At 32.0% G+C, this 16,082-nt stretch overlaps 1 protein-coding gene across 1 annotated transcript; it reads left to right on the forward strand.

Moving 5' to 3' along the window:
* Positions 1 to 831: 831 nt before the first annotated feature.
* Positions 832 to 15,761, forward strand: LOC145322998 (solute carrier family 49 member 4-like). Its single transcript, XM_080165384.1, has 17 exons — positions 832 to 843; positions 1,161 to 1,229; positions 1,531 to 1,626; positions 2,049 to 2,140; positions 2,403 to 2,512; positions 2,712 to 2,771; positions 2,925 to 2,999; positions 3,398 to 3,448; positions 3,583 to 3,622; positions 3,999 to 4,074; positions 5,988 to 6,054; positions 6,639 to 6,721; positions 7,169 to 7,296; positions 12,141 to 12,242; positions 14,780 to 14,864; positions 15,209 to 15,249; positions 15,544 to 15,761. Exons 1-17 carry the CDS (start codon positions 832 to 834, stop codon positions 15,725 to 15,727), a joined length of 1,371 nt encoding a protein of 456 aa, XP_080021510.1. The 3' UTR covers positions 15,728 to 15,761.
* The last annotated feature ends 321 nt before the right edge of the window (positions 15,762 to 16,082 follow it).

The following is a 16,082-nucleotide window of genomic DNA, read 5'->3' on the forward strand; positions in this document are numbered from 1 at the left end:
CTTTAGGTTCGATCCTCAGCCAAAATCTCTTCTTTTCTCTTTACTAGACAATAAATTCTTATATATACTCGCCGTCTGATTTTTTTGTTATTTGCATGAATAAATTGTATTTATTTATATGAAATGATTTTACTATATCTAAAACTAGCGGCTACGCCCCTAGAGGCCTCTAGGAGCACTTAAGGAGGGGGGAGTCGAATTTGATAACCCAATTTCTTATTTTAGATTCTAAAAGAAAAATTAAAAAAATATTTTGGGGGTTGAAACCGCCCCCCCCCCCATCATTTTTAATTTTAGTTAAAAAACGTTTTTTTTTGGGGGGGGGGGTTTAAATTTTAATTTCTTTTAAAAACTAAAATTAAAATAGTGGGGTCGACTAACCCCCCCCCCAGCATTTTTTTTAAAATTTTTTAAAAATCTAAAAAACGAAAAATTAGTTTAATCAAACCTCTTGGGGCAAAGCCCATAGAGGCTAGGGGCGAAGCCGCTAGTATACTTATATATCTATAATAATACAAAGTAGAACGATGTCTGTCTGTCTCTTTGTTTGTTTGTTTGTCTGTTTGTTTGTAGCAAAGGATCTCGCTAACCGATGAACCGACCAGGTTGCTTCTTATAGGTCCCGGGAAGGTTTATAACTATTTTCTTGGGGATGGGACACCCTGAAACCCCCCCAAAAATGAAAAATATCTCCCCTCCTAAATTTTCTTTTCTTTTTATAACTAAAATTAAAATAGTGGGGTCGACTAATACCCCCAACAACAAAAAAATTAAAGGGGCAAAGCTGCTAATATTATAGAAAATAGTTAAATTACTTTTCCACTAATCATAATGAATTCAAAGGTAGAAGTTTTGGTAATTAGCTTCATTTCATTTCTGAACGTAGTTTTCACGTACATCATGTACATGAACGGAATATCCCATATTAAAAAGTTGTTTCCGTGATTTCTCTCGAAGGGCAAAGTTGAGCCTTGCACTCCTTTTTTGTAAATTATAAATAAAAGGGGTTTATCGTGCCAGGTTAGGAGATGTTGCATTGGGTAAATGGAAGCCCTGCAGTGTTAGTGCACTGCAAGAAAAGGCACAGAAAAGAAACTACCGCATTTCACTTTTTAAAAACAAAAATTAGGGTCTAAAAAAGTATAATAATTTTTTTTTAGGGCGATTTTGATGTTGTAAAAATAAGATGGTACATTCTATTAATCTATTCTATCTATGCTAGCTTTCAGGTAATGAAGATCCAATGGTGTTGCCATATATTTAGGTCTATATTATGTTTATAAAAAATCAAGAATTATATTTGAAATCCTAAATCAACAAAAATAGTCTTAAATTCATTTAAAGGGTGGTATTATCTTCCCAAAAAATAGTTATAAACCTTCCCAGGTCATATAAGAAGCTACATTGTAAAGAAAAACCATATCGGTTCAGCTGTTAGCGAGAACACCTGGTACAGACAGACAAACATCCTGTTACTTACTTATGAGGATAACAAAGTAATTAATGATTGTGATATGATATTTTGATTAGGCGTGCATATTTAACACCTGGGGGCCGATAGCACAGTCCTTGAAAACAGGATTCAACTGGACAGATGAAGATATTGCTTGGATGGGCAATGTGAAGGTTATAATCACTAGTGGCTTTGCTTTAGGGACTTAACCCCAAGAGATAATTGAGAGTCCCCCTTAAAAAAATAATCGTTTTTAAATCCATAGCGATAAAAAAATTATTGTAATAAATTAGCTCTCAGGCAAAATCAAACCCAGGATAAAACTTTTTTTACAATTTACAAAAGTTAACACCGCCATGAGGTCTGGTGGGGGTTCCCATAGTGTTATTAAATTCTTTTTGGGGGGTTTGTTTATTTATTTTGTAATTTGAAAGTTTGATTTAACAGAATCTTCAAATTAGTTTAATAATAAAGATTGTGACTCCTAACATTCTAACAGTTGACGAAATATCTAGCTACTTAAGTCCATGGCTTTGTTTAAAACTAGGTGAAAACCATCAATAGCTAGTTTTTAGAAGTTTGTTGCTGTTCTTAGATAGTAGCTGGAGGCTTAACAGTACCTGTGACATATCCAATTGTACAAAAGCTTGGACTACGTAATACCGTTGTCTGGAGTGGAGTTGCCAGGTAAATCAAACTTCTGGATACTCGATAATTCTCTATCCTACAAGAACTATTTGTAGACTTAGTAACCATATACTGATAATGTAATATAATTAAAATTATTACCATGTGGATATGGTTCGAAAAAGAAACAGTTGTCTCTCTAAATTCCTGGATTACTGGACCTGACATTAATGATTATACTGCAATTCACAAAATTGATTAACGAGGTAAAGACTTACAAAAACCTAGCAACTAATTAATAATAATATTTTTTTGTAATTAGTTTATCTGTGAGTACAGCTCTTCGTTGTGTGTCTATGGATGCTGAAATACTCAAGATTACTGCTTTCATATGCGCAGCTTGTAATGGATGGACCAGTATTATGATTGAAGGTATACTATGCTATATAAGCAAGAAATAAGTCACTGTCTGTGTGCTGATACTAGTATAGGTTACTCAATGATAAAGCTTTGATGTATGCATATTGTTAAGTTTAGAAAGTTTACATTGTGTAGGATATTTTCAATGTAGAAATGATTAAGAATGAATCATACAGTAAAAAAAAAGATTTATAAACATTCCAAAAATCAGGAACTCTGACACTGTTGGTGGTAACCTGGTTTCCAGCTGGAGAAAGAACTACAGCTACAGGTATGTTGATTAGGATTAATGTAACTATTTGTTTTATTCATATCAAAACCTTAGTTAAAAATCTATTAGGATTTTAGCCTTTATTGATATATTTTCAATATTTTTCCATAAATAGATAAGTTTCAAAGATCTGATTCCAATTTGTTTATTTAGGAATTATAGTAGCAACTCAGATGTTAGGACTTGTGCCTCCCTCCATCTTGTTTCCAATTCTTGTAGACGATCCAGGTTAAAGTTTTACATTTCAATATTTTTTCCAATCTATTAAAAGATGCATGTATGGTACTATTAACTATCCTGTTCAGAATTCCCATACTAGATATAGGTACAAAACCTTAATTCATAATTAAATTCTGGTAAAAGGTCTGGCTATGACTCTCCACTAATACTGTTCCAAAGTAAGTTAAGAGATCCAGGTATAGTAACTCCAACCATCAAGTTACCGATTCTGGCAAAAGACATTCAGGTAACAGAAAGAACAAAAGTTGGGTATACAGGGTGATCAATGACATGTCTCTCATCAATTTGGCAATGTATAGCATATCAACAAAGCAAATAAGAATTCAACTCACCTGACATAAGTCATTTCATGATTTAACATTTTCTATTAATTAAAAATATTTTAGGCAAAACAACATCACAGTTAATCAATGATAATTCTTTGGCTGACACTATTCAGGAAACTAAACTTGATCGATATTTTTTTGGGTTGACTTTTTTTAAAGTAATCAAGAACGACATTTGTAAGTGATGAACTTAATTGAATTAATCGAGAAAATAAAAAAAATAACAAAAAGTTTTATTATTGGTTAGAGTCAAGTCTCCTATATATTGTATGTGGAAGCTGCTATAGGAATGAATACATAAATGTAAATGTATGAATAGATGAGCAGTAGGGTGTGTGTATGTCTGTGAATTCATGGTCTCCTTATTTTTTTTTCTTCAATAATTGGAACAATATAACTTTAATTTATAGAAAAGTTTTGCATTGGTTCATCAAGTGTTATACTGCCAACGCAATGTGTCCATTACTTTAAAAAAAAAAAAAATATTCTTAAGAAGAATGAAGAATACATATTATAAATTTTGATACACCATTTAATTGTTGGGTTCAATTGTAGGAAAAACAGATTTTATCATTTTATCTTTGATGGTTTAATGAATATACCCGAAATTAACACCTGAATAAAATTGAAAAAAAACATGTATTTATTTTTCATTATGAACAGGAATTTTAATTTTTGTTTGTGTACTATTGTATTTTCCAAATAATCCTCCAAATCCACCATCACATACAGCTCAGGTTATAAAATTATAAAAATTTTGTATGGCAATTTTAACCCTTAACGGTCGGGGGGGGGGGGGGAGCGTTGAACGGCCCCCCATCCGGTTTTTTCTATCTCATTTTCTGTGTGTGAAAGATAAAGAGCCCAAACAGGGATAAGGGATAGGAAACCTGGCCATAAATTAGGTCTCGGCCTGGTTTTGAAAGGGATCATGCAACTTTTACCATTTGCCTAATTTAATGACCTTACTGGCGGACGGCTCATATTGGCTACCGCTCTAAACCAATAGTGTTCTGTGATTTGGGCTTGTTTTGTATCAACCAATCACCAATTGGCGGAGCCAATTGGTGATTGGTTGATACAAAACAAGCCCAAATCACAGATGGCGGAAATTTTACAAGCAGACAATTCTAGAAAAAATAATGATTTCGTCTGCTACGAAAAAATAAATATAAATGGTGTTAGATCACATTAGTTTAATTATTAAATCTGCTTAGAGTTAAATATTAAAAAAGGGCCACATAGAAAAAACAAAAATAACGGGATTATTTTTTTGGAAAGAAGGTAGCTACGAATTTTCATTTGGTAGTTTATAAATTAGATGTTGTATTTTGAATTTTAAAAATTTAGTACGGAGTTGATACAACACCTTCACCCTAATTTTTGTACAATACAACACAGTACAGATATATCATTACATTATATCCAGTATAGTATCCAAAGAACTTGATAGAATGTTACCCAAGTGCATATTTATTTATTTATTTTGAATTTTAATTAGCAATGAAATTTTCAAATAAAATTTTTACTCATTAATAAAAATGCAAATAATACAAACTAAAATCTGTCTGAGGGAAACCCAACGATAGCTTTCTGACAGTTTAAATTACCAAAGTAAAAGATAAAAAATTTTGGGAGAGAAAAAACTTCATTTTAACAAAAGCCATTAATATATAGGTTTATAAAAAGTTATGTTTTTTACTTTAAACTAGCTACCTGAATTTGATTCTATACTTTATCTACACACACACACACAGCTTTTTCATTAGCATTTTATACGAACCACTGCGCTATCCCAAAACTGGTTTATTAGGCTAGAAATAGGCCTAGGCTTGAAATAGGCCTGAAATAATATTTTCCTACGTTTCCCATCCCTTATCCCTGAGCCCAAACTTCTTATATTTTTAAGTGTGGGTATGAGACATAACTGAGAGTTGAAATTTTTTGAATATCTCCATCCTGGCGGGCACAGGATGCCAGCAAACCTGGCAGGGTCATCCAGGTAAAGAGCAAAAATATTTTTTTTGACTTAAACAAAGCATTTTATCTTACCAAAATACTAAAATTTCCTCTAGTAGTACATCCTCATATTAAATACAGGTTTTCAAGTCAATTTTAGGTTCCAGGTATAATCCTGCAGGTCCTGATCCTCCAGGTCTCCAGAAATCTTTAAAAGGTTTCTGTGGCCGCAATTTTTGGACCTAGAGACTTCAAATTTCAAACTTAAGCTTATCTTACATGTCTATATAATGTATTAAAATTTCATAAAGATCTGCCGCCAACTGCGGCGGCTGGCAGCTGCCAAGTACAGCTGTGGCCGCTGAAATTATATTTTGATATTCATCAAAATTCATTAAAAGTCCTTAAGGTTGTTAAGCAAACAAATAAGAAAGCGTTATCATGATACTTTAGGAATTAGTGTAATAAACAGCCCAATGTTTCCTAACTCCCTGTTTGACAGATAGATTAGATAAAAATGGCAAACATAATGAAGACGCTGAAGAGTCAGTTTGCTAATTATTAAACATTTTAAAGAAAAATATTAATTTACCTAATTATCTTTTGACAGACGTTAGGACTAACCCAATTTTAAGAACTGCGCTATTGAATTGATAATGAATGCATAAATCTGAATTAATTTTCTTTTCAGGCTGAAAGAAAAAAGATCTTACCAGGATTAAGATTGATATTCACAGATTGGGGAAATATGGCTTCAGGTTATTAACTTTAGATTAGTGTAGCTTCTCTAAAACAAGAGTTTTTTCAAGCAGATTTGCAATTAATCTCTATCTCTAAACAAACAAGGGTATAAATAAAATATCATTATAAGAGTAGTTTAATATGATACAAACATTTTACTCCTAGAAATCCTAATTTTTATATTATATAAACACATCTATCAATTGTAAATCTTTAACAGAAACAAAAAGACTTTCTTCATTAAAGAGAATCCAGTTTACAACTTTTTTGATACGTCGGTCAGTCAGTAATGCTCTGAAACAAATTGAATTAGTAAAGGGGAAAAGTGATTTACTCCTCTGTTTTAAGCAATGAACAACTCATCTATAAGTCATTATATAGGTCTGTCATTAATCACATTGCTATATCAAAATTTTTAAAAAGATATATGAGTTTTGCTGCATATGGATATTGTCATGCTTGTTAACTGAATTCATATAAATATATTAGTTAAAGCGTAGTTAAAATAAAAATCACGTCTTTCAATAGTTTTTTTTATAACTTTTTTCTTTTGTCTTAAATTCATATGAGATGAATATGCTTAATTAACAAACCTATGTAGGTCTTGCCTTTGCTTGTATAACAGTCCCCTTGATGTGGATAGCTGTAGTAAATCAAAACCTGGAACCTTTGGGACTTGATCAAGTAAATAGAGATTTTTTACTCATTGTTGTCATGAATAGACATTAGTTAGGAATGAATGTAAAACCAAGTAGTACAAAAGTAGGCTTTAAGCATAGTTGTTTTGAAAAAATATAATTCTACTAATTACAATATTCTAGGTTAAAACTGGGTATATAAGCACCTATATATTTGGAGTTTCCTATGTGTATAAATATTCTAGGTTGAGACTAGGTCCATAAGTACCTCTATGATTGGAGTCTCCTCTATGTTTAAATATTCTAGGTTGAGATTGGGTCTATAAGTACCTCTATGATTGGAGTCTCCTCGATGTATAAATATTCTAGGTTGAGAGTGGATATATATGTACCTCTATAATTGGAGTTTCCTATGTGTATAAATATTCTAGGTTGAGACTAGGTCTGTAAGTACCTCTATAATTGTAGTCTCCTCTATGTATAAATATTCTAGGTTGAGACTGGGTATATAAGCACATCTATAATTGGAGTCTCCTTCATGTTTAATCTTATAAACTCAAGATTGGCAGATATTTTCTATGGAAATCTCAAGCTTGTAATTTGTATGTCTTTACTAGCAAGGTAGTAATTTTTGTCCTGTTCCAATAAACATGCACAAGTACACTCGCATTAACGACCAGTACACATACAGGCATAAAGCCGTACATGCATATTACAGTGTCCCGTCCTAGAAAACTTTTGTTAAAATTTTGGCCCCCTCTACCTCTACAACCTCTACAAATTGTACAATTCTCAATAAACTCTAAAAAATTGTGTTTTTTTAGTCATTTCTAAGGCTAGGAACGAGATATTTTAAACGGACAAAGTTTCCTAATTCTCCTCCTCAAGGCCTCTCCTGGAATCACCATGAAGCCATAGTTCTGTTGCAAGGAATTTTTGACCTCCATGAGAGGGGCCTAAAAATTCAAAGTGCCTGTACCGTCGCAATTATTGCATTACAGAAAAATATTTTGAATGGGTCATTTTTTTTGCATAAATCGACCATATTTTGGCTGAGGGCCAAAATTTTAACAAAATTTTTCTAGGATGGGACACAGTGAGCACTACAATACAAGATGTCCTTAATTATACCTAAGGATCTCCTATTTATGTATGATAGTTTGCTGTTATTTTGTATTTGAAGTAAAGAACAGAATGTAAATGTTCTAAATGTAAAAATTTTACGTCTTAAGTTAGAGGCCTCTTGGGACGTAGCGTCTAGTACATACGGTACTACGTCAAACACTAGATACGTCAAACAGTAGATGCCACAAACGCTAGACAGACAAACAGAAGATGCGTCAAACGCTAGACAGACAAACAATAGATGCGTCAAACACTAGACTACGACAAACAGTAGAATTTTTAATTTCGCGACAAACAGTAGAATTTTTTAAGTGCGACAAACACTAGAAGCGACATACGCTAGAATTTAAACTTATAAAATATTCATAGATTTTTTTGGTTCATAATAAATTTATATTACTATAAATGCAGGCATCTAAAGGAATAAATAATGGCCGAAAAATCTATGTACATTTAAGTTATAAAGCATAAAATTAGTGGTTGAAACGTTTGAACAATGAACTTAATAAACAAACCAATCAAAATTCATTAAAATACCAATGTTTAGCCAGCGAATAAGAAACCAATCTTATAAATCTTTAAGAAATAGTGTATTAAACAGTCCATTGTCCCATCTTGCTCTGCTATCATTGTCCTTTCCCTGCAGAAAATGTGATATAGCGAATAAAAGGTGATTTTGAAATACAGTTAAAACTAAACCAGCATGTGACTTTTTATTTATAGTCCTTACCAGTTTTTAAATTAAAGATACATCAAATAAGGTTTATTAAACTAAGTTTTATATAATTAAAAAGATAAAAAAAATAGAAATTTAATTATAATAAATTGAAATTTAAATATAACTATTTTTAAATAACATGTTTATTTAACTACAGTTGCTTTGTTTAAACATCAAAGGGAGATAGATATAAATGGGTGGAGTAATATGTGACATTAGATATGAGCAATATTCTATGAGCAATAATTGTTTGACCATTTATGACTTCCTCTTACAACCCTTTTTCAACAGCGCAGCTATTAAGTAATACGGGTATATCAGTACATCTATAATTCTGAATATCCATCGCTTGACTGACACGTTTTTATTTAACCTATATAGGCCGTGGATTAGATCAAATAAATTTAATATATATAAAATTTAATATATATAATAATTTCAATTGTATTGAAATATTCATTTTGTACTTACACTATTTACTAAGTATATTTGCGATTACTTTTATTTAATGAAATCTTCCAATTTTTAACATTTACAAAACAGCCTGCTTTATTGCATCAAGATCAATGACAGATCTATATAGGAAATAAACGTCTATATATGAGCTCGAGTCTTCCAATGGTAAAGTGTTTAAAACTCATAGTGCTCCAATAATCCTCATTAAACTCTCATTGGCCAAAGCGTTAAGACCTTTATCCTATTTGTTTATGGAATGAATTAAGTTTTACACTTCATTTAGATATTTGAATTACATTGAAGTATTTAATCCTTATTTCATAAATAAAAAATATACGTTCATAATAGAGTAAATCTAAGAAAACTGTATTTTAAAAGAATTCGATTGTGGCGACACTTCCTTTGCACATTGGGGCAAATCAACCAAAAAGGGGATTTAATTATTTAGTAACCTTAAAATTCATCTCACAAAAATTTCATTTTATACTTTTTTTTGTAGGTAATTTAACAACAAACAAATTTGCTTTTATGTTTTTTTCTGTCATTTGAAAAGAACATGGAGATAAAGGTAATTTTATGAAGGTAGATAGAAAATTACCAGATTAACCCCTCCCGAAAATAGCCCCCCCTTACCCTATCCATCTATCTATCCATCAATCTATCCATCTATATATCCATATATCTATCCATCTATCTATCCATCTATCTATCCATATATCTATCCATATATCTATCCATCTGTCTATCCATCTATCTATCCATCTATCTATCCATCTATCTATCCATCTATCTATCTATCCATCTATCTATCCATCTATCTATCCATCTATCTATCCATCTATCTATCTATCCATCTATCTATCCATCTATCTATCCATCTATCTATCCATCTATCTATCCATCTATCTATCCATCTATCTATCTATCTATCCATCTATCTATCCATCTATATATCCATCTATCTATCCATCTATCTAACCATCTATCTATCCATCTATCTATCCATCTATCTATCCATCTATCTATCCATCTATCTATCCATCTATCTATCCATCTATCTATTCATCTATCTATCCATCTATCTATCCATCTATCTATCCATCTATCTATCCATCTATCTATCCATCTATCTATTCATCTATCTATCCATCTATCTATCCATCTATCTATCCATCTATCTATCCATCTATCTATCCATCTATCTATCCATCTATCTATCCATCAATCTATCCATCCATCTATCCATCTATCTATCCATCTATCTATCCATCTATCTATCTATCCATCTATCTATCCATCTCTCTAACCATCTATATATCGATCCATCTATCTATCCAACAACTATTCATCTCTTTATCCATCACCTATAAATTTATCCATCCATCAATCTATCCCTCTATCTATCCATCCATCTATCCATCTGTCTATCCATTTACTTATCCATCTATCTATCCATATATCTATTCATCTACCTATCCATCTATCTATCCATCTATCTATCCATCAACTATCTTGAATTTCGTGTTTAAAATGTCTAATTAGGGGTTTTGGTTATCAGAGCAATATGAGAATTTTGTAGTAGCGCAGCTACCCTATCACTAGCTTTTTGGGCCCTTTAAAGTGTAACTAGGTTAATTGTAGTCCGATTTTAGTGTTCAAAGTGTCAAATTTGGGGTCATGGAATTCATTTCAGTAGGAGGGGAGGGGATGGTGTAAATGGGGGTGGATGGGGATCCTTATTTTAGCAAGCTACAAGTTTCACTTTATTTTTATGTTTAATAAATCCATTATAAATGTGGGCATGATTAACATAAATTTTTATTAACTAATATCTATATTTATAATGATATTATGATTCTTGTTTACTGTTTATATGTACACTAGCGGCTTCGCCCCTAGCCTCTAGGGGATTTGCCCCAAGAGGTAATTAAACAAGGATGACAACATCCATGAAAGAAGCATAGCTCTGAAATGGAAGGACAAACAAAAATTAACACTTGTGAAGTGTCAGAACTGAATATTAATGCATGTCTATACAAAATTGTAATTAAAACTGATTAAATACATGTTACTGTTTAAGGACATACTGACGTTTTTAGGACTTGATTATAGAGATGCTTCGCTTATAACAATAGACGTTATTGAAATAGGAATCAGTATTCAAAAAATCAGATGAATAGGATATTTTTAACATTCAAAACCATTATTTGTTGTCAAAATAGTAAAAATCAGCTTATTATAAATGGATGTACGGACTTTCTGGTAACGATTATAGAGTTGCTGTGCTTTCTAAGTCGTACCTAACTGTTGTAGAAATCAGCATGAAAAGTTTGAGATCGATAGGACAATTCTAGCCTGTTTAAGTTAAGTAAAAGAGCTAACTGTACCAGACGTACGGACGGACCAACCCTAATTATAGAAATATGAAAAAATTTATGGGGATTTTTATTTTTGAAAAAGATCTTTAAACAACCACAGGACCAGTAGATATATTCCCTGAAAAGTAGAATTTAATCAGTTTATTGGTTAGCGAGATCTTAAGGGATGGGCGGACAGACAAACAGACATCAAGCTACTTTGTATTATATATTAACACCTAGGGATCTAAGGAACAAAACAATAACCGATTAATATGTACATCCCCAATATTGATACATAGTTAATAAATTATATTACAAAATTATTTGTCTGTAGATGACAATTAGTGGTTGAAAAGTAAAGGGAGGGGAATATTTTTTTTTTTTTTTGGGGGGGGGGGAGGAGGTTATTTTTATTGGAAGGGTCGAGTTATCCACCACAAAATTAGTTAAATACCTTCCATGAACATTTATGAAGCTTTACTGTAAAGAAGAACCATATTGGTTCAGTGGTTAGTGAAATTCTTTGCTACAAACAAAAAAAGGTTATTAATTTATATAATGGGATAAATTCTAGCGTTTGTCGTATCTATTGTTTGTCGCCTTTAGAAAAAATCTAGTGTTTGTCATATTCTAGCGTTTGTCGCATTCTAGCGTTTGTCGTATCTAGCGTATGTCGTGTCTAGGGTTTGTCTGTCTACTGTTTGTCTGTCTAGCGTTTGTCGCATCTACTGTTTGACGTATCTAGGGTTTGACGTAGTACCGTGCATACATGTTTCTAAATGGTTATTGTTCTTTTGTCTTCTTAGTTGTTGCATGTCAACCTGGCTGGCTCTCCTATGCCTGGAGGTTCTCCCAGCAAATAAACATTCAGTTTTCATCTCAGCTATTGGCTCTATGGTTTTTATAAGGTTTGATAATAATTTTTGTCCACAAGTAAAACAGCAATAATGATATTCCTTTTTAATATAACTTGCTCTATAGTTCTTATAAGGTAAAATAATGAAAATTATGTCCAAAAGAGTAGCAATAATGATTAAAGATATGCATGTTGATAAACCTTCAGTTTTAATCTCCTCTGTGGTTTCAGTAAGGTAAAACAGGGACAATTCTGGTGCAACATTACCATGAGCAAGCATATAGTAAAGTAAATAATACCTAAGTTCTTATATCCGCTTTACTCTGTTGTTATAGGAAGTATCTTATGTTGTTACAAAGTGGCTAAGGTTATGCAAGCTTCATTTTGCTGTAATAGAGGTGTTAAAAATGATCCTAGACGTCAATTGTCCAGATCTGAGGCTAATTGCCAAAGAAAACAAATTTGTCTTAAAATTCCAGACCTAAAAAATGTACGTATTAATCAACATATATAATAAATTAAAACTAAAACCTATTTTTTACCAAAAAAATAAAAAAACACATAAACTTTTGAGACAAGATCTGCAAAGCAATTAAAATTGGTTTTTAGGTCAAAATATATTATATATCTATATGTTTTAGTAAAAATTAAGAATTAGAGTTTAATTAAAACCTATTTAGTTTGCATAGTTTACACATTAAACAGAAAAGTTTAAGGTGCAAATCATCTCTACAACTCTCTAATTCCACGTATGTATAGATTAGAAATATTGTTAAGACTTTCATAAAAAAATACAGAGTTGACTTTTAAATTAAATGTTAAAAAAGATTCCACCATTTTTCTTGACCAACACACTTTTTTCGTATTCCTGTAGGCTTGTTTGTTTTCTTCTGTGTATCCCTTTTGCTTTTCTGATGTACTGTTAAAGTTTCTCTAATCCATTTTTCTCTTATTTGGCTAATGCTTTTACTTGACCTTTCAACCACCTGTCATGAACTGTTTTCCACAAGCTATATGGATACACCATGAGTTTTATTGTCGGGTCTTGCGACACTAAGGCAAATTTGACAAAGATTCTGTACTTGAAAATTCTGATATGTTAATTGCATGCCTAATATTTAGTTTTGTACCCGCGACCATGGCTTACACGTAGCGCATACGCGTTAAAAATGGTTCCTACTGCTGCTATGTTTGATCCGCGGCATAAATAATCAGAGTAGGGAGAATGACAAAGGGTTGGTTGTCTGATGAGTGTTGATACCCTAGGCGATTGAGCGCGTTACATTGGAATTTAAAATGCTGAGTATGTTCAAAGATGACATGGAGAGAAATTGTACCCGAAGCGTCACCATGACCCTAGAGTCAATAGTCAATGCTTAATAGTTTAGAAGGGTAGGCATGTATATTGAAAGTCTTTATATTTAGAAGACTAAAGAGATGAATTTTCATATTTAATTGCAGAGATTAATGATGAGATTATAAATCACCAAAATATCATTAAAAAGAAACAAGCAAGTTCCGCTACACATAATTGTCCAGTGTTTGTTTTATGAGCTTTTCATCTAATTATGTACTTTGATAGAGTACAACCACGTGTGTCCTAAACATGTTTTGATTGAAAAAATATACAGAGAGTTGGGCTCGGTCACCAAACATGTCAAACCTATGACTTTGGCTAAATAAATAGATAAAGAACACCTGGATATCTTGAGCAGAGGAAATTTGTTGAAAATTTAGTTGGCTACAATGTTCCTCATTTAGTGGTCATTTTATTCATTCAGTAGGGGGGAGGAGATTAAGAAAAAAGGGAAGCTGCAGGTGTGTTGAGTAGCCCTGACATGGATCCCAAGGGATAAGACAATGGGCAATATAATGATGTAATAATTACTCATTTTAAAAAATAAAACAATCGATTAAAAACTAAAAGTTTAGTTTAAAAAACCAAGCAAGAAAAAAAATACCCAAAGTTTTTAAGCCAACAAATGAGACAACATACTTATCAAAAAACTAGGATAACAGTCCAATGTCTTATTCCGTACAGCAGAAAGTACAAGTCAATCTATTATGTAATTCATGTCAATTAATTAGCTATTCATTAAGTAAAATATCTAGGTTAATTTTTGTGTTTCCAACAAATATATACAAAAAATATTTTTCTGTAAATTTGAAGCACTTTTACATTTTCTGCATATTAATCCTAATAGCTTTGGCGGTAAATTTAAACATTAAATCCAGAAAAAAATATGGTATGTAGACGATTTATAGTATTGAAAAGTGTTGTTTGATCTTTTTATAAAAGTAACTGATGTCTGTCTGTTTTCCTTTAGAATTCAGCTTTCCATAGGTCCTGGGGAGGTTTTAAACTAATTTTGGGGAGTGTTCCACCACCCAGCCAAGAAAAATTGATCCTAAAAAGAAATTACCCCCCCCCCCAAAATCAACTTTACTTTTCTTTTTGAAAAGATAGGCGGCGATATCCCCCCCCCCCCTCCTCTCCCAACCTTATGTGACCCAAGGAGCGTAGCTGCTAGTCATAAATGAAGTGGCACACAATTGTTAGGAAGATAATAAAAAAATATATTTGTTCAGAGGTGTGATAGGCCTGTTTTATGAGCTTCTCATGGAAATTCACTTCCCAGTTCCAGAATCTTTAGTTACCCTTGCTTGGGGACAGGTAAATAAGCTTGAGCAAGGATGACAACATCCAATAGAAGCACAGCTTAACAAATGAAGTTCTATTTAAAAATGTAAAAAAAATATCTAGAATTCTTTAATAAAAAACATTAACCATTTTTAAACTGAAGGTACAGATCTTGTAAAATACTGGACTGAATTGGTTGTATCTTTTAGGGTAGCTTTAGAAATACCTTGGCATGATTTAGGATATTTTGACCTCCCCAGGAATGAAAGCTAGAAAAATAACATATAAAAATATCTTTACTTTTACTTTGTGATTGAGTAACAAACAGACGGAGGGACTTTTATAATAAATCTACAATACATGAAAATCTATTTTAGCTTGGAAGAATTTTTGCCGCCATTTTCCTCGGAATGTTTAGGTATACAATTTTAAATTTTTATGCACTGCATGGGATCTTATTAAACTCTATTAAATTGATTTATTGTTATATATGAATATGTGGATTGGGGCTCCAATTTTCCATTTTTTTCTGCGAATCTAAGCATAAACTCTAAATCTGTGACTTCTTGCTATCTAAAAATCATGATTAATGTAAAATAATTTAAATTATGGTCTGTTTCAACTTTCCAAGGACGTAATCACACCCATATAGAAAAGATTTAAAATTTTATTTTACAAAAAAGTAATTTTTCTTGATAAGATATATTTTTAGTGTGCTGCCAGGAGTGAGTTGGATGAATTATTTCTTGGTTGGATTTACCCTCATTCCACTTTTACTTCTGCTCTCAATTAAAATGGAATATAATAGATCTAATATGGATAATATTGAACATGCTATCAAACCAAAATATACAAATAAGTGTAATGAATTTATTTATGCCTATGATACATCTTAGTTTAATTGAAATTTATTAATAAAAATGTTTTTTTGGGTATAGTCCTTTTCACGACATCCCTCCATAAGGAGCGATTCTTCGTATTTTTCACAGTAGCTTTTCTCCTATTTCTAGCCCCTGCCGGGGGCTCTAACCCTGCGGGGCCAATTACCTAACCCTGTGGGGCAATAACCTAACACAATATAACCTAACCTAACCTAAAATAACCTATAAAAAGCCATTTTAAAAAAACGAAGAATCGCTCCTTATGGAGGGATGTCGTGAAAAGGACTATACCCGTTTTTTTTTACTATTAATTTGCATCTTAAATTTTTTTTATTAGTAAAATAAAAAGTCTTTTGGAAATCTTGCTCTT

Source organism: Acartia tonsa, chromosome 6 (genome assembly GCF_053477335.1).
Source record: "Acartia tonsa isolate MP-2025a chromosome 6, ASM5347733v1, whole genome shotgun sequence".
Lineage (NCBI taxonomy): Eukaryota > Metazoa > Arthropoda > Copepoda > Calanoida > Acartiidae > Acartia > Acartia tonsa.

What these genes read in the sequence shown, in the direction of transcription:
- LOC145322998 (XM_080165384.1), top strand. An exon ending in CTTGGATGGGCAATGTGAAG is followed by an intron (nt 1,627 to 2,048) that starts GTTATAATCACT and finishes TGCTGTTCTTAG; the next exon opens with ATAGTAGCTGGAGGCTTAAC. An exon ending in ATTTTCCTCGGAATGTTTAG is followed by an intron (nt 15,250 to 15,543) that starts GTATACAATTTT and finishes ATATATTTTTAG; the next exon opens with TGTGCTGCCAGGAGTGAGTT.